Source organism: Melozone crissalis, unplaced genomic scaffold, assembly GCF_028551555.1.
Source record: "Melozone crissalis strain CALT ecotype California unplaced genomic scaffold, PUWL_Pcris_2 ptg000042l_1, whole genome shotgun sequence".
NCBI lineage: Eukaryota > Metazoa > Chordata > Aves > Passeriformes > Passerellidae > Melozone > Melozone crissalis.
The window spans coordinates 6,533,928-6,552,562 of NW_026535820.1; the positions used below are offsets into that span (position 1 = coordinate 6,533,928).

At 37.5% G+C, this 18,635-nt stretch overlaps 1 protein-coding gene across 3 annotated transcripts in view; it reads right to left on the reverse strand.

Annotated features, from left to right (window-relative positions):
* NKAIN3 (sodium/potassium transporting ATPase interacting 3) overlaps window positions 1-18,635 on the reverse strand; it is a 337,593-nt gene that overhangs the window by 88,075 nt on the left and 230,883 nt on the right. For all 3 annotated transcript variants that reach the window (XM_054284754.1, XM_054284753.1, XM_054284755.1), the window contains exon 4: window positions 157-354. In XM_054284754.1, the coding sequence (XP_054140729.1) occupies window positions 157-354 (198 nt within the window). The remainder of the gene's footprint in view (window positions 1-156; window positions 355-18,635) is intronic.

Below are 18,635 nucleotides of genomic sequence, written 5' to 3' on the forward strand. Positions count from 1 at the left end.
TCTCATCTCTTCCCTTGCTCTGGGACCCCTGCAAACGCCACCACACTCTGCAGCCATCCATCACCCACTCCACCCTCTTTCCAGAAAATGCAGCAAGAGCAGGTTGTGTGTGAAAGAACCGATGGATTCCCAGTAGGAGAAGGACCGCGAACTTACGGAGAGGAGTATTTGGATAGCGCTGTGAATGACCTCTAGGTACTGGAAATCAATGATGCAGCCTGTCACAGAGACGTAGGAGTAATCCTCCAGGACGCCAGGGGAAGAGGGACGCACCACCCTTCGTATGCAGCCGGGCCCGTGCTCCCGCCACCAGGAGCGGTGCATGGAGATGTTGAAGGTCATGAGATCCGTCTCCTAGGAGAGGGAGAGCGAAAAGTGTGAACACATTTCAGTTTTCATTTTTAAGGTGAAGAAAGGGGAAATAAAAGAACTTCTCTATCATAAGGGCAATGAGGTAATTATCCTTAATCATCACCCCAGTAATTCTAGCACGAGAATACAATGTTGAAGTGGGGAGAGGAAATGGTAAATATTCATTGATTATTTTACAGTTGTGCAAAGGAACTTCTGCCTGGTATAAGAACCATCCTACCAGGTACTGTACAAACACATGTTCCCTTGGACTTATCACCTGAAAAGCAATTTTAATGTTACTTTATTAGAAGGTCACTTAAGGACTGTTGTTTGGTTTTTTTTTTAACAGACAATCAAACCAGTTTTACCCCATGGTACTGGAGACAACCTGAATGAAATTTACATCATATTTGATGACTTCCATCACCAGATTCAAATGAGGTGTCTCCAGCCAAGTACCCTGCTCTCTTTCCTTCCCTCTGCCCCTCATCTAGATTACCAACTTCTCAGTTTAGAGAACGGACCCACACTGGTGAATTGATCTGTGTTTAAAATAAAAGCAGTAAGTTCTCTTCACTCAAATAATCTTCCACCTCAGATATAAAACCTACCCAGATAAGTACTGGTTGCACTCTAACCCACACAGGATGTATAATGTCTGTGCATTTTAGTAAACCTCTTACCACTTCCACGTGGAGCAAAGTGGCAAACCTACTAATTTACTAAAGATTTTATAAGAGCTTACCTATGAAGTACAAGCACGACAATTCATTTGAATTAACAAAACATTTGGTTCTGTATAAAAAAAAGGTTCAGGTTATGTATAAAAAAAAATGTGCATAAAAAAATTAAAATACACTCAAATTGAATGAATGCCATTTAAATGCAAAAACCACCCAAGCCTCCTCACTGGAGATAAATGAGAGTTGAGTTATACTGATAATTTAAATAATTAATTCAGATTTACGTTCCCATGTTTCCCGTTCTGAACTCCAAGTAAAAAAATGTCTGCAAAACTGTCAGCCATGTGCCCACAAAATACCCCTGCCTTCCATATATGACAGTTTGTGAGCACTGCCATGACACCACTTTGCCCTTTGCATCCTACAAATATGTCCTGTCTTTGGCCATTTACTTCTACCCCAACCAAAGGGAAATTCAGTCCAGATTCCACTTGCAGAAGTAGTTAATTTGTTATTTTCCTTTGTTAATTGCCTTCATTCTGGCCTCACCTGAAAATTAACATGGGAGTTAAATCCTGCCATCTTAACTATATCTTGGTTATCAGTAAGAAGTCTGCCTTTGTGATCTGCTGGTTTCTTCTCCACCACTTCTCTACCCTTTAAATACAGAGTTGCTAGATTCCCAAATGCATTATTTCGAGTTGATGAGCCATTTGTCTTTTGACTTTGCATGTCAATCCTTTATACTGGTTCAGAAAATTTTCAGCTGCAACATGAAAACAGCTTGTGAAATAAGAAGCTGACAAGCAACACAGTTTAATGAAAATATAATCATAAATATAGAGTCACAAGAAACAGCCAGGGAGGGCTTTCTTTGTACAACAATGCCAGAGATTGCACAGTGTAATCAAGTGCTTTTAAAGATTGTCAACTCAAAGAAATGCCAGTTGTCAAGCAGCACACACATATTCCATCTAACCTAGCTCAGAAAGCCTTTGCTAAGAAGGAATGTGGATTGCTGGGTTCGTGTGCATCAAATATTGTGAGCTAACACTTTGTTATCACAACTGTGGGAATAAATTGTGACGCCCATGGTGTTGGTGTCACATCTTCCTTTGCTCTTGAAGGCTTATTTATCCTTAATTGTTTTTTGTCTTTATGCTTTTAAAATTATATTTTGTTACAGTATTCATACTTGGCTAGTTCGCAACCAATGACAAAATTCCACAGGGAAACAGCTTGATAAATTTGGCCAACACATGTAAAATGTAACATTTTGCATATGAACTGTAGAAACCCTTTATAAATAAAATCTTTCATTTCTGGAATACTGTTATGTGTGGCTCTTGGGGTGATTAAAAAAAATTGCTTACATGATGGTCATGTTCACATTTTGAGGCTCCTGGTGATTCAGGTAAAAAGGAAACAGAAAAAAACCCAAAAAAAACCCCAAAAAAACCAAGCCAACCAAAAAGTCATCATAACACTTGCTACCTTTTTAAAAATAAATTCTCCTTCAGAAATTCTGGATAAAGTCTAAAAGAGGAGATTTTAATAATTGCTTTTCACTTTGTGTATTATGTCCTGAGCTCTCAAAGCAGGTAAAAGCAGATAATGATGGCCCAGCAAGGATCAGTTTTAGAAATGCAAACAAAACCACTTGGTGCATTAGCTTGACCCCTGAAATATCACTTCACAAAATGGCAGCCATAAGCCCTTCAAGCTGATAAATGTTAAGCTGCTAATCAATATAAGAAAGCTTGACAACAGAAAAATCAATTTTTACTTTTTTTTTTTTTTAGCAGCTGAAACACTTCTCACTAACTACTTGGAGATTCTTAATCCGTAAAGTGAGTCAAATGCAACAAGCATTAAAAAAATTAACCTGTATCTTTATCGTCATTTACAGAACCATAGAAAATTCAAAGACACTTTGCTGGGATGATCAGGTTTTAAATATCAGTGAACTCCTGAGGGTGTTTTGGTATTTGTAAATTCACAGCTTGGAAACTCTGAGCATGCTGGAAAAGCTGCTGCCCAAGTGGCTTATTTTCAGTTCTATGTTAAATGAAAGTTAGGAATTACAAAAGTACAAGCAGATGTCTAAACTTTTTCAATAGATCACTTACTATCTTCCAATTTTTCATATTTAAAAAAAAATGTATAAAATGTTTAATCATCAGTGACAATTCAAATGCTTATTTCTTAGGAAAAAAATGCTGCTGCTTCAAAGAAAGAGATTCTTTCAGGCTCTGTACAAGGGAAACCAAGTTTTCCTTCTAACTGACCCAGTTGGGATTCATTTAAAAGTTGAAATTTCTATCATGGATGTAAAATTGCTCCCTTCTGAGCATGTATCTTGACTTTAATACCACACATCAGCAGATAAACTATACTTGCTCAGCTGATGACCTCTCAGATAGACACCATGAACAGAGAGGGGACAGAACACAGGTAACAGGTATTACAGGAAAATTGTGAGACTTTGGGAAGTGACACAGGAAAGTGAAATCCCATCTCTAGTCCTCCCTTTTTTAGTCAGCATTAAAGCAATACTCCAATCTGTGGTAAGAAGTTTGCTCCTGAGTATAGGATCAGCCCCATAATCATACTTTACTGGTGTAGAGTCCCAATTCACTGTCGACAGCATTTTAAGTCTTTAAACTATATATAGGATTTGTGTTGGCTGTCAGCCCAAGGATTAATTTTGATTATTGGAAATCATTGCTATGGCAGATACATTCTTTTAAGGTGAGATGTAATCCCTGTGAGTCTGAGTAATGCTGTTTCCAAGTGCTTGGGGATAATGTTTAATTTCATCATGTCTGCTTAAATTCTACATTTGGTTTCAAGTGGACATTTTCTATCGGGCAGAGCTTTGAGCAACCTGTTCTGGTGAAAGATATCCCTGCCCATAGCAGGGAGGTTGTTCTAGATGATCTTTGAAGGTGCCTTCTGATCCAAAGAATCCTGTGATTTTTTTGATTCAATTTTTAGGTGGCGAATCTAGGAAAAGTTCAACAAATAGCATAAGATGGCTTATTTTGAAACTACAGAGTAATAACAGGTATGATGTTCCTTTCATTTATTTGTGTGAAATTTACACACAGTATCTATAACAACAACACAAAAAATTAATGAGAAATTAGGACTACCTAAAATCACTAGTTTAAAGAAAACAAAAAGAAGGCATTGAAACTCCAGGGAGAAAACCCAATGCACCAAGATTGCCTTGCATAACAAACAAATATTATGCTGTGACATGATTACCATCACAGCTATTTGTTCTTTCAGTGTATGCTTCTGCTTTATGACATGTTATTTTCTATTTCTTTCACTCCTTGCTGGAATTTGAAAATACACTCTTAGGAAAAGTATAACAAAAACAGTGCTTTGAGCAAGATGGAAGAAAATCCCTTTTTTCCTTCAGAAAACAGCAGTCAACACTTGAAATTTTATAGACAAGTGAAAGAGCACAAAGGCCTGGCAAAACATAATGTTAGAGATCTTGACTTTATTGTTGCTTGTGTGGTACCTAGCCTTTTTATTTTATTGATACATACTATATTGCTTATTATAAATGGACATTAGGCTGAGGCATTAAATATTCCCATTCCATTTCCTAAGTGTAACAAGGATGCTCTGTTCTGATTTGCTACATGTACGTTGTTTAAGCAGTGAGGAGAAAAGATTTTCAATCACCACTTGCTCAACAGGTAATAGAAGTTTTTATGCATAACGCTAGAAAAGCACTAGCACATTTTCTTGCAATTCCCCAGACCCAATTATGTTTGTAATTAAGATGCAGGGTTGTTGGCAGGGACAAGGGACACACAAATTCCTTAGTATCAAATCTCAAGGAGACCTTGATCCTCATTAGATACAAATGATGTGTCCCAGCATTAATGAAATCCACTCTAATTGTGCAAGTACTTGGAAACATGGCCATCAGCTATTAGCCAAAGACCCCCACTGGCAGCATCACCCTCCTGCTTTTACTTGAAACAACAGGTTCTGATTCCAGCTTGCTCTGTGTGTCACCAGTTACATTCCATCTCCTCTTGCTACTGCTGAACAAACAGTTTTGAAGGCCTGGGCAGACAGTACTGAAGAAGACTGAGGCCATTTCCCATTTCCAAATGAGGAATTTTGCATCACTAGCTCCCCCATTGTCTTTATTGGGATGACAATTTTTGAATATTGACTAATTTCTTTTTCCTGGTGGTTTTTAATTTAAACTCTTGCCTCAATGTTACACTGACGGCTTTTACCTATTCCATGAGCTAGAGGTTGAAGGTAGCCCACTGAATAATTGTGGTAACCCACTCAACTGCTAATGGGATAGGACAATGAACCATGCTGATTCCAGGCTGCTGAAGATATGATACATCCAGCATCTTCACCTCATCCTGAGCACTCTGGAGAATAAATGACATGAAGAACATTCTTAAATTGGAGCTTATGGGTAGACTCTATTTGGGCTATTCATCTGTCTGCACTGGATGTCAGACAAGACATAGTAAATTCATCTCTGTGCTAGCAATGCACACTAAACCAGAGGAATTGTGATTCACCAAAATTTATTACCACTAAAAGAGAAAATTCACAGTATCAAAATCTTCAGACACAGACAATGAGGTAACCCCAGCATTGTGGGCTGAGAATAGTTAAAAGAGGTACGTAAGCAAAGAATTTTTTGGTTGCTGTGATTAGAGGCTCATGGTTCCCACTGACAGGGATTAGAAATTCATAGACAGTAATCATATCATCAGACCATGACTACAGTGAAATAGTTCCATATTAAGCCTAATTTTTTCCCCAAATCCATCTACATCACAATAACCACTTGCCAACAGGCTACCCTCCACATCTACAACCCTCCAAAAAAAAAAAAAAACATGAGTTAAGCTTACCAAGTACTGCCTTCTCCTTCTTTTACTACTTTCATTCCTTCAGCTGTGGAGGGTGTTGCCAGATTTTATTTTTTACAAGTGAACATAATAATTTTGGAAAATTCATTTGGAAACTAGGGAGATGATCTACCTATGTCATAAAAAGTTTACTTGCATTGCTTTATTTGCTACATGCTCAGGGATCTGTATACTCTTTTGCAAAGCAAGCAATTTTAAAATTAGATTTACCAAACTTACTAGAAAAGTGGAATACAGTGGAATGTCTTTAGGAAGCCAGAAAGCAAGTGAACAAGAGAAGCATACTGCTGTCTTCTACATGCAGTCTTAGTATCAGTTGCAAGAAAAATTATGAGAACTAGCAAGGGGCTGTTTTTGAAGCTTGTTGCCCCTGAGGATGAGCTCTGATCTTTGGTAATATTCAGATCCACACTCAAATCCCAGCTCCATGTCTTTTCCTTGTTCAATCTCCCTTTTGTGGCAGTCTCTCTGTCTGAGAAACAGCCCAGAGAGGTAACAGAGTATGGCAGGGAAAAGCCTCAACACACAAGGAAAAAGCAGCTGAGATGGGGTGATTGGATCAATACGAGTCTTACCCACCACTTGTCACAGGAAATTCAATATGAACACAAACAAGTTACAACTGCCCAGAAAAGCTGTTGTGCTTCAGTGGAGTCCTTGACATGTGATTAAGCTGAGCACTTAGTTTGAAAATTGCTCTCACTATCACCTCTGATGATCCAGAGCTATGACAGAACACAGATTTGGAGTGATGCCAAACTCTGAGCACTGCTTTGAGTTTTGAAGACTGAGAATATGACAAGGGTTTGCATAAAGCCAAAGGTCTGTGCATGTTGGCGTGTCCCTCACTCAAGCCAGGCCTGATTTTGACTGAAATGAAGAAGCAAGGCAGGACTGAAACGTAACATAGAGAAGGATTAGAAACATCTTTGGCAAGCCATGTACCGCCACCTATACCAATGATGTAGGAAAACATCTTGGGCCAGATAGATGGGAAAGGTTAAAAAGGCTTGAAAAATCTTGGTGCACAAAAATGGGAAAACAGTATAATATGGGCCATAAAAAAATCTGCCCAAAATGTTTATAAACTACAAGCATTTGAAAAAGGAGTTTATAACATAAAACAATTTTAAGGCTCAGCAAGAACATTTTAGCTTTGTTGTTGCTGCTGCTGTTTTGAGCAAAATTGAGATCCCTATGGAGTCATTCATACATTTGAAATATCACAAAATTAAAATTTGATGCCTCAAAAATAAGCTACCACAACACTTACAGAAAACTCTTTCCCACAATATCTTATATTGTTTACAATATTTCTTAAGAATTATTCCTATTATTTTCTCTTATTTAATATTTCTCATTTAAGCATACAGGATCAGACTCATGTGCTGAGTACCTCACTATGTTTATAGTCTCTAAATATTCAAGAAATACACTGCTTAAAGAAATGGAGAAGACTCTTGCAGCATTGATGGGAACTGGATTTTTCTAGTGTTAAAATGGAGAGGTCTGACCTGGGTTGGTCATACTAAAAGTACTAATTCTTTACAGTACTTTGTCTTGTGCTATGAACACCCAAATGTCACAAACCTTCCATCGAGTTTTAGTTTTAATGTCACTATGAAATTCATGGAAATAGAGGACACAGTTTGTGTCAAAACCCCAAAACCCAACATAAGCCCATATGATGAACAGATGCAATGTAACCTTTAGCTAAAACAGGATTTAACTTTGTTACTATCTAAAAAACCATATTTTGTTCACAGTGGTTGTGAACAAAGACAAAGCATGGGGATAAAGGCATGATTAAGAATATAATGTTGTAACAATAGTACAGTTAATTTTAGTATTTTCCTTCCTTTCTGGTGGGTTCTGTGTTTTGTCTGTCCATCTCAACTATAGGAATGCCATAATATGTCTTGCTATGCAAGGAGATAAATTCTGTGCTGGAAATAAACACATGAGAGCCTGGGTCCTAAATTTAAAGGTTTATCCCAGACTCTGATGACACTAAAATGCACCATAAAAAGACTTTTAAAAACTCCCTTGAATGTTAAAATTTCTGACAAGGAAAATAACTCCCTGTTTTAAGACTGGCCAGAAAGCTCCTACCTGCATCCAGGAACGCTTTTAAAGATTAATAGGCCAGTTTAAGCAACTGCTGTTGTGTTCTCTGCTTTGCTTGCTCAAAGCAATGCAATTGTTCATGATATTGCCAACTCTTGTTTTATGACAAGTCTGGTTATGTTCAGCATTTTTGCTAAAGCCTTCATTCCCAGGGACATGAAATTACAGTAAGAAGTTTGTCATGTTGAGAGAAAGTGAGCTGAATAGGAAAATCTCAAAACTCATGAGCTCTGCTGCTAGGCACTCCCACTCTGTGCTGTAATTTGCACTGTGTGCTGTTTTCCTTAAAGCTGGGTCCTGGCGTTAGAAGGGAGGCTTCTGTGTCACAAGTTCAGATCACAGCTATCCAGGGCATCCCCTGCCATAGTCTCCCATCGGGGACAATCATGGATCCATCACGTATAGGAAAAGGCCAGCTGGTTTTTAATGTTTCAACAAAGGCAATGACCCAAGTGTACCCTAATAGCTTAAAAGAGGCAATAAAGAATATTCATATATAAATCAAACTCCATGATTCATGGAAATTTTGTAAGAAGATCCAAATTTTTGTTTCAGAGTGTGTGCAAAGGGCAATGAGAAAGATGTGCTAACTCACTCCATCTTTTGAATGAACTCTATACAGCTCATTGGATAAGACTGTCTGCCACAACAGACTGCCAAGAAGTGAGAGTACACACTACCAGAAGCTCTTCTTAAGACTCAGAATGCAAAATGAGACAAGAAGCAATAAGTAGCAGAAGTTATTGAGCTGTGATGTGTCTGTTTTCTTACTTGCTTTCATTTCAAAGAAGCACAAGATGCTCTCAGAAAAATACCTCTCCTCACGACACTTTTGTTTCTGTATTTCTTCTCTGAGATAAAAAGCCATCATCTTTTTGCCAATCCCTCAATTTTTTTGGTTCTGTTTGCCAATGACCTTGGCTTTAGAAGAGCAATCCTTTAATCACAGGCTTCGTTTGCATTCTGCTGAAGCAATGACAGTCTCCAAAAAGAATTTGACAGCATTTTTTTTAAAGAGCAAAGACAGTCCCTAAAGAAACTTTCAGGTCAGATGATGAAACTTGAAATCCTCCCTTTCCCAACAGAAGTGAAGCACCTATGACTACAGAAAAGAGAATCTGCAGCAGCAGAACTCAGTTAATACAATTAATTTAATTATTCATTTTACATTTACTACAGGCATTAGTCCACATTTTAGGCTCCTTGAAACATTCTATACATTTATGTAAATATCTAAATATATGCATAGAGTCTATTTTATTTATGTATATGCAGTATGCATATATTTATATATTCATATTTAGCTGTACAAATTAATGACTCAACAGTGTTTTCCCATGAACAAATGCCAACTGTGGTCAAAGAAGGCAGCATTACCAATCTACTTCAGCACTGCATTTTCCCCTGATCTTAATCAGATTAATTTAATTTGCAGCCTAATCCACCTGCAAACCTCAATAACTCTCACAGACATTCACATGAAAGAGAGATTTTTTTCTTTTTTCTCTCAGGAATTTTCACGTTTTCAGAGAACTGTTTCAGAAACAAGGATCCTTTTTTCTCTGTTATCACCTTTCTATGGTAAGTGTATAACCATAATAATCAAATTTCTCAAATTCTTTTGACAAGATTAATCAAAAGTATTTGACAGTGTCCAGTAACTTTTGGATAATTTCAAGTTTTCCTTGCCAAAGAAAACCAGTAAGGTGGCTAAACCTGATTTTTATTTTTTTTCTTTTTTTTTTTTTAATATTGATTAAATTTCTCATAGAAGCTACTTTAATCAATGCAGTTGACTATGATCCCCAGAAACATATTTTTAATTAAAGAGGTAACTATAAAAGTCTCTATTAATAACAAGTCTAGGTGGATTACTTAATGGTCCTTTAACAGATGTTCTATAAATCTGGTCACTTTAAGAGATGCATAAAGTCTCAGGGAAGCCTAATGATCCATTCACTCCTTAACATCACAGACTTGTCTGCAATCCTTCATCATGCAAGTTCTAATATATTCTTCTCTAATAAATGAAAAAAAAAATGAGACCACAACAAAGATATAAGACCATATTAATATTTGAAATTATTTTTTAGTTTCACTCTCAATTTTGAAATAATATTAACACACAAAGAGAAGAAAGATAAACAATTTTTAGATAGACTGATAGATTTGTGAATGACAGCAGCAAAGGACAAATAATATTAACATCAGTTTACATATTTACTGAAAACCAAATCAAGACTATATAAAGACTTTCCTCAAACACAAACACACACACACACACATATATGTATATGTTCATATGTATATATAAAGAATTTCTAGGTTGCCTGAGGGAAAAAAGAATCAAAATATTGTCAATATCAAGAATTTTTTCTGCAAGTTGATGAATATCTACAAATTCCAATACATTTTGGAAATCATTAAAGTTTACTATATATAATAGTAATTACTAGCATCACTAGAATTTTCCCTTTTTAAGTGTTTCTGGTTTTAAAACTGGTTTTAAGAGCAGTGATAAAGGATGTCAGTGTGACTGCAGGAGGCAGCTGAAAGCCTGAGAAACCTACAAAGCTGCAGAGTTGATTTGACAAGCCTGCATGTGCATTATTTAATTTCAATAAGCATCCCATTAACATAAGGGATCTACATATATTTGCTGGATTAGGGCCAGCAAGAAATGCAATAAGAAATACATGAGAGGAAAAGGACAAGAAACGTATGAATACATGGTCATATTTTTATAGGCCTAATTGTGCATTTCTTGGAGATAATACAGAATTTCTTTTCAGTATAGCATGTCCTATATAGGGTTGTGTAGCACACTGAGGCATAGAGGAAGGTTTTTTTAAACAAATGTGGCATGTTTTGCTGCAAAACTCTAGTTTTGAAAACTATCCAGAGGTAACTGTAGCGGATTTTAGAATTTCAGGTGTAACAGTTGCTGGCTGAGGAATGTCTTTATAGGTGAATTTCCCTTCCAGTCTCTGGGCAAGGAACATGAAGAGAGTAAATGTTGTTTACATTTAGTTTATTCATCATATGTAGCCAGCTAACATCTGTGTGCTTGTGCTGGTTTTGAATTGGATAAAGTTAATTTTCTTCAGAGTGGCTGGTGTGGGGCTTTGTTTAGGATTTGTGCTGAAAAGAGTGTTGATTACACAGGAATGCTTTTGTTATTGCTGAGCAGTGCAAGTCCAGTTGTTTCTGCTCCTCACCCCACCCCACCAGCCAGCAGGCTGGGGCTGGAGCTGGAAGGGGATACACTCCGGGCAGCTGAGGCTGCTGTGGTGCTGCCTGGAGCAACTGAGCTCCATGACAGTGCTAAATAGCAAAGAGAAAGACAAATTCAGTGCTAAACTGTGCTTGGGAAGATGGTAGATAGGAGAAAGCCTGGAAATCTAAAGATGTGGAGATATTAAGAAGGATGGGAGAAAGTTTCCTGCCTTTGATTTCTCCCTGGCTCTTGCAGACTTTCCCACTGCTGCTCCATCACTAATTACCACTTCTCAGAGCCACAGACTGTGCAAGAGTTTTGCTTCTTAAAGCTCTGCTGAGGGCTGAGAGGATGAGAGGGGATGGCTCAGCTTTAATTGTGTGCTGGCTGGGCACAGGCTGTGGGCATCAAAGCACAGCCAGCTCAGGCGAAGGTGTCTGTGGAGAAGAACAGAAGGCAGCCCTGCCCAGGAAAGCTGCCTGAATGTTGTGCATTTGGATATTGTCTAACAAGGGCAGGGATCAGGAAACACAATGGGAAATTCTTACCAAGAGCCAGCCCCTCTTGGTACTTTTAAGTAATGCTCATGTCTTCGCATCTAAAGCATTGCAAGTCTTAACACCCGCACACTCGATTTTAAAAGCAAATTGCAGAGCAGTGATGTGTTCAATCAGCCACTGGTAATGCAGAGCCTCAGGACTTCAGACAGCTTTGGATTGGATCCCTTTAAACATAACTGTGGGACAGGGAAGAACACACAGCAATAAACCAGAGGGGTTGGAGATGACAGCTTAGATACAGAGGCACAGCCTAGAAAACAGATACACCCTCACTTCCCTCCACTGACCTTTCCTGCTTGGCATCAAAATAGATTTTGCCAGCTTGATATGTCCTTTTTAAAAATACAACTACCCATGCAAACACACAGAGGGCATTAAATCATTCATACACTGTAACCAGGCAGCTGTTTGCACAGCTGGCAGAATGCTGTGGGGAGAGAGTACTTAGCTTTGCAAGTTGGAAAACACAGTACACACAGGCACACATCTGAACTTGGCAATCCTTTTAAAAACTGTAGCTGTTGCTTATGATTCTTTTTCCCTTTCCAACAAGAAAAGTGAATATTATACAGTAAAAACTTATGATCTGAAAATAAAAAAGCAAAATATAGAAATAGAAAAACACCCCACCCCCCCAAAAATCCCTGCATGTTCACATTGTTCTGTTGAATTTTAAATGCATTCGAAATGAAGCAATTTTTCAGCTGCAAATGCACTTCCAAAGTAAAAGCACTAAAACCCAGTAATTAAAAGACCATATGTTTCAAAGTTTTTCTCTGAACAGGCTGGCTTTCTACAAAACACTTTGTTTCTCAGAGAGCAAACAATTTATTTTCCCGGAAATAAAAGCCATAAAAGCTGACAAACTTTATATAGGAATGTGTCAAATAAATTCTTTGGAGTTCTCTTAGTAAAACAAAAAGGAGGAAGCATCTCTAAACAAAGAGATTTGCTTACACTCACTTTAAATGTTGTCAGAAATGGTTCTTTGGACCATCTTTAATCTCTAAGAGCTCTCCTTGTGTGGATTGTACTAAATCATGAATAAAAAAAAAATTACAGAATCCTTACAGAACAAAAATTTCCTATTAATACAGTATCAGGAAATCATAGAGAAGCAAATCACACACTGTGACAGCCAAAGCCTGGTCACAGAGAGGTACTTTTTCAGCTAAATTATTATGATTAAATTGTCAAGACTTCCACCACCATAGAAACAATTAATAATGTTATAAGGGTATTTTAACCACCCTTCTTATTGTGTTACAATATGGAGAATAAATCATAACAAGATGAAGAGGTTTTGTAATTCACAGGCATAATAATGACCAGTCGTGACCATACAATTTCAATAATTTATTTTAACTAAATTTAACCCCTAACTCTTGCAGTAGCATTACTGTTTAGCCCAAGACTTTACTGCCTGTAAACTATAAGAGTAAATTGCATTTGCAGAATAGATTAGAACTGGCCATTCACTGAAGAATTCTTTTGCACATGGTACTTACAGACTCTTTTAAAGGAAATGAGAAAGCTTGTTTCATCTGTACTTCACCAGTAGTGTACTGAATTCTGACAGTGATCTGTCAAGTTTCTGGAAATACTAAACAATTGACCACAGCTCATGTGCAGAGGAACTCAACGTCAAACACATATTGTGCAGATGTGCTGTGTGTGCGAGGTCAACTGAGTGTTTGGATTCACTCCTAGTGGGAAATGTTGGACTTACCTGTCTTGAATGGCCAATACTCTCAGGTGCATAAAAAAATCAGGTATGCTTTTTAGTCTCACCCTCATTTGGTTTCCTAAAGAAAGAATACTCAAAACAGCTCAGTACACATCAATTTCTGCCTTTCTGTCCTTTGAGGCATTTTAGCAGCTATGCAAACGTATCACATACACTAACTTAATCTCAAGATTTCATTAAAAGAAGAAATCAGGAAGAGAATAAGAACCCTAGGGAAAGTTTGTCTTTTTCTGATAACAGAGAAATCATAAGAGAGATTGATGTCAATGCACAAGTATGAAATGAGGCACAATTACTTCTGCTGTTCCTACAGCCACAGTATTTGCAGGGGTTTCAACAATGTTAAAATTGAATGCTTTCAAGCAATGACATTATTACTTTTGTTGGGAGAATGGCCACCAGGAATTGTGGATTGTTATCAAATTATCAAAATACATTATGTACCTGTTAAAAGTAAAAATAAATTTTAAAAGAAGCTTCTAAAAAATGGCATGGAGAGGCACAGGCTGATGCATTCAGGCAGGATGTTTAGGGGCTGGATGTAGAAGATTCTGTAAGAGCAAGCAAAGCTGAAACAAAACATACAGATTATATCAGGTGAGAGGTTCAAATTCCCAAAAACTGCTCATAATTGACCCAAGACCATGAGAAGTAGTACATCTTCCTGGCAGGCCTGGGTTGTTGCAATAAGGACAAGCAGCAAAAGAGCATATTGACATTGAGTTTTATGGGTACAGAAGGTTGTTGGAAGACTGGGCTGAAGAAGAATCCCAAAAATGGTTAGATAAGCTGTGTTGAGAAGTTACAAGGGAGCTTCTCAGGTCTCAGCTTCTTTGTATGTATTCCCAACCAAGAGGGATTGGTAGTTCCTATTTCCCTTTTTGATACCTTAAGACACATGGAAAAAGAAATAGAAGTCCAATCTAGAGTTTGGAAGGAAACATATTTAAAAAAAAAAAAAAAGAAGGCTGTAAATCAGATACAATCAGATACAGACAGGTGATCTAATGAAGACAGTAGAGGAAGCTAGGAAACTCACTCCCAAACCTGTAAACAATACCTGCTATTCTAAAGGGTGTATGACTTCAATTTAAATAAGAAAGTGAAAAAAAAAAAAAAAGAAGCAAGAAAAAACAGTAGAAGTAAAATCGAGAAGCTGTAGGTTGGAGAAGTATAAAGCAAAGTCTTAAAAAAGTCTGAAAAATAATCCACCAAGTTCTGGATTGTCTTGATCATGGGGAACAGATGAATGGGCAAAGAGAGAATATATACAAGAAAGCAGAAGTGCCTAGGACTTATCTAGTTGAGCTCTACTTAGCAGCAAACACCCCTTCCTGCCCAGTTTGAAGCAAGGAAGTCATCAGAAGAGAGTTTCTGGTTTAACTCTTGTAATATTCACTTTCAGTATAATTTCTCTCTATTCCTACCATGACTTTTACTTCAAGAACCCATCTGGGTCTTCTGGGTCATTATATTTTTTAGATTTATGTCTTGTTCTAGCTGTTAATGAGCAATTATGAATAATTTATTCTTCATTGTTCTATTTTCATAAAACAAGTTTTTTTGCATATTTTGATCTGTACATAAAACAGCTGCAAAAATTACATAATCAAATCTGGTGAAATGTTGGTCTGCTGAAACCAGCATATGTTTCTCTGTTGATTCTACCGGGCTGAAGTTTAACTCCAGATACATTACTTTTGCTTCCACATCTGCCTAAATTTTCCAGATACTATACTGACACTTTGTCCTTGTCTTCCAGACCCTTCTCATTCCCAACTCAGATGCCATGCTGGAATGGTTCTCCTATCACAATCTTTGCTCCCCTAAATTTTGCCAAGCACCAAAACTAGGAACTTTTTTCCTATACTTTTTTAAAATCTAAAGAAGTAAAGAATGAATGAAAACAACTCTTACCTAAAAATCAAAGTATTTAAAAATATTCTTTAAATAAATCAGAGAATTTATTTCCTACCATAGTCCAATATGCAAGCAAACTATATAGTTATGGAAATTACTGCTACAGAACATGACATGAGACTGGCAGTATGGAACAGTATCTCCAGGAAAAAAAGGTTCTCCCTAGGATATTTCCTTTCCTCTCTCACTAAATCTGATTCACTGCTAGAGAAAGTTGGCAATTAAAGGCATGGATGCACCTGCACTGGAGTGAATGTGGGAAAGAACATTAAGCACACTAAGAATTTTGGTGTTGGGAATGTAGCAATCAGGGAAGAACAGCAATAAGGCATGGGATTTTTGTTTGGGAAAGCCAGTAGTAAAAGAATAAGGAACACCAACAGCTGTGGATACTGACAGCATCAGCTGGGTAATTAGCTTCTGCAGCTGCAATATTCTAGGCATTAATGTCATTGCCATTTACAGCCATAGAGTGATTATTAAAAGTTTAAAAATCTCTTGTGAATGAGGTTTAATGTTGCACATTAGACTTCCAGTCAGATAACTACTGCCATCATGTTTTACAGTACTGTCTATTGCCACTAATAATTCCAGGTGACTGAACTGAAAGATAAAGTGATCCCAATATGATCTTGTTAATATTTAATCCCTGCCATATTCAGAGAAGTCTGTTGTCCTATCTTTTTGCTTTCAGCTTTTAGAATACCATGGTGGATTCAGAATATTTTCACTATTTTTTTGAGGAAAAATACTTGAAATTTGGAAACTGTAAATAGCACAAACATTTCTCCTATTTCAGTATTTGATTTTGCAAACTGTATAAATTACTAAGTCTGAAATCATGCTAATGTTGACCAATTAATCCAGATTCTTCACAGCTCTGCTTATTATCCAATGCTTAGGTTCAATTTTTATGTGCATTTTGACTGTCTAAAAAAGGGGAAAGTAGCTCTAATTTAGCTTTACTCTTTTGCCAGATCTTGATCAGACTAATTCAGTTCAATCATTTTGTAGCTCCCTATTTCACCAGCCAAAATAATCCTTTGTAATGGAATCTCCTGTACATAACACACTTCTCTGCACATAATGCACTTCTCAGAGGCTTTTTCTTTAAACTCTTAATATTACAAACAGGTGAGATAGGTGGCACCTGACAGGCACCATCTGTACTGACAGGAACATCAGTAAGATGTCACAAGCAAAAAGCTGGAGGCAATGCCATCATTAACACCTCCCTCTTCAATTTAGGAATGATTTTTTTTCCCAGAAGCACAATATGTAAAATAGATTAGCACTACCAGCCAGGCAGGGAAATACCCTGAGTACCATCAGCAATCACTGAATTACCACAGCAATCACATAATTACTCCCACTGCACTACCTCTCAGACATCACAGCAAAAGCCTAAACTTTCAGTTTTCTACCATGTGGCCTGTTTGCCCAGAGTAAATTTGTGCAACAGTAGTGGAAGAGCTTTCTTATTCTTTAAAAATGGCTATGGATTTCCAAGGAAGGGCAAAAGTGTTTGGAAAACAGTGTTTGCCTCCAAGGCCTTTTGTGAGTTGTTTATTCTCTCAGTCCATCATCCAGTGTTTTCAGAGTTGCCAGTGAGAGTTCAAGAGAGAAAAAAGGGTAAACACAGCAGCTAATGCTGAGAACCTCATTTTACAATTATTTCTCTGGAAATTTTCCCAGATTCCACATCTGCCCTGGCACAACAGCCTACATTTCAGAAAGTGGGTCTCACTGGAGATGCAGTGAGAAAAGCTACACTTACACTCAAGTGGGTAGGCTGCTTTTCTTCTCTCCCTTTGAAATACTGTGCCTGCTACTTATCCTTAAAAAAAAAATAAACATCCAGCTAGTCAGTAAGAACAACACACTTTAAAAAAGCCACAGGCAGGTCCCCTTCCAGTTCCCAATATTCCAGTTGCAATACCAAGAGCAGAGCAGAAACAGAGCCCTATGACAGACAGAGCTCCAAAACAGTTAAGATGCTTTCTTTTGTTATCTCAGTTCTGAAATATTTTTACGTTTCCTGTGTTTCTGTCCTTAGTTGTAATAGGGAGGTGATAGTCAAGGTGAAGACACAAAAAGTACAGTCTCTGACATTGATGTTTTGGATGACTTTTCTGTATTGCAAATATCAAAATAAATTTTATAGAATCATAGAATGACTTGGGTGGAAAGAAACCTCAAAAGATCATCTGGTTCCACCCTCCCTGCCATGCCAAGGACACCAACCTTTCATTAGACCCAGTTGCTTAAACCCTATCCAACCTGGCCTTGAACACTACCAGGAATGGGACATCCAAAACTTCCCTGGGAAATTTTTTGCTGTGTCTCACCATCCACTTAGTAAAGAATTTCTTTCTAAAATCTCATCTACATTTTCTTTCTTCCAATTTAAAGCCATTCCCCCTTGTCCTATCACTCTATGCCCTTGTAAAAAGTGCTTCCTCAGCTCTCCTACAGTCCCCTTCATGTCCTGGAATGCTGCTATAAGGTATCCCTGGAACCTTCTCTCCTCCAGGCTGAACAACCGCAACTCTCTCAGGACATTTCCACAGGCAAGGTTGTCCAGCCCTCTGAGCATCTTCATGGCCTCCTCTGGACTCAGTCAAACAGGTTATACATTATTATAGATTATTGCATAATCCTTGTTATGTTGGGGGTCCTAGAGACAGACACGGAGCTCTGTGTGGGGTCTTTTCTCCCCCAGAGAATTTAATTTTTAGAACATCTCCATTATTATTACATCGTAGCCATGTAATGTTAAAAAAAATAATGCTGAAGTAAATAATTGCGTGACTTTCTGGAAAAAACAAGCAAATACTCAAGGGTGGGTTTTTCCTCCCAAAATGTCAAAGAACAAAAGGATACAAGTTATACAGGCTGACTAGCTTTATTTTGACAGGTTCTTAAATTAAACTATGTAAGCTTGAAAAAAGTGAAAAAAAAAATAGAGTTTCCAAGACCCAGTAAATTTTTCCTTCTAAAATTGACTCTATCTTTTCCTTCAGAGAAGAAAATCTTAGTAAGAAAGAAAAAAACAGGTGAAATTGTTTCTTTCACAACCCACAGAACATTTAAGAA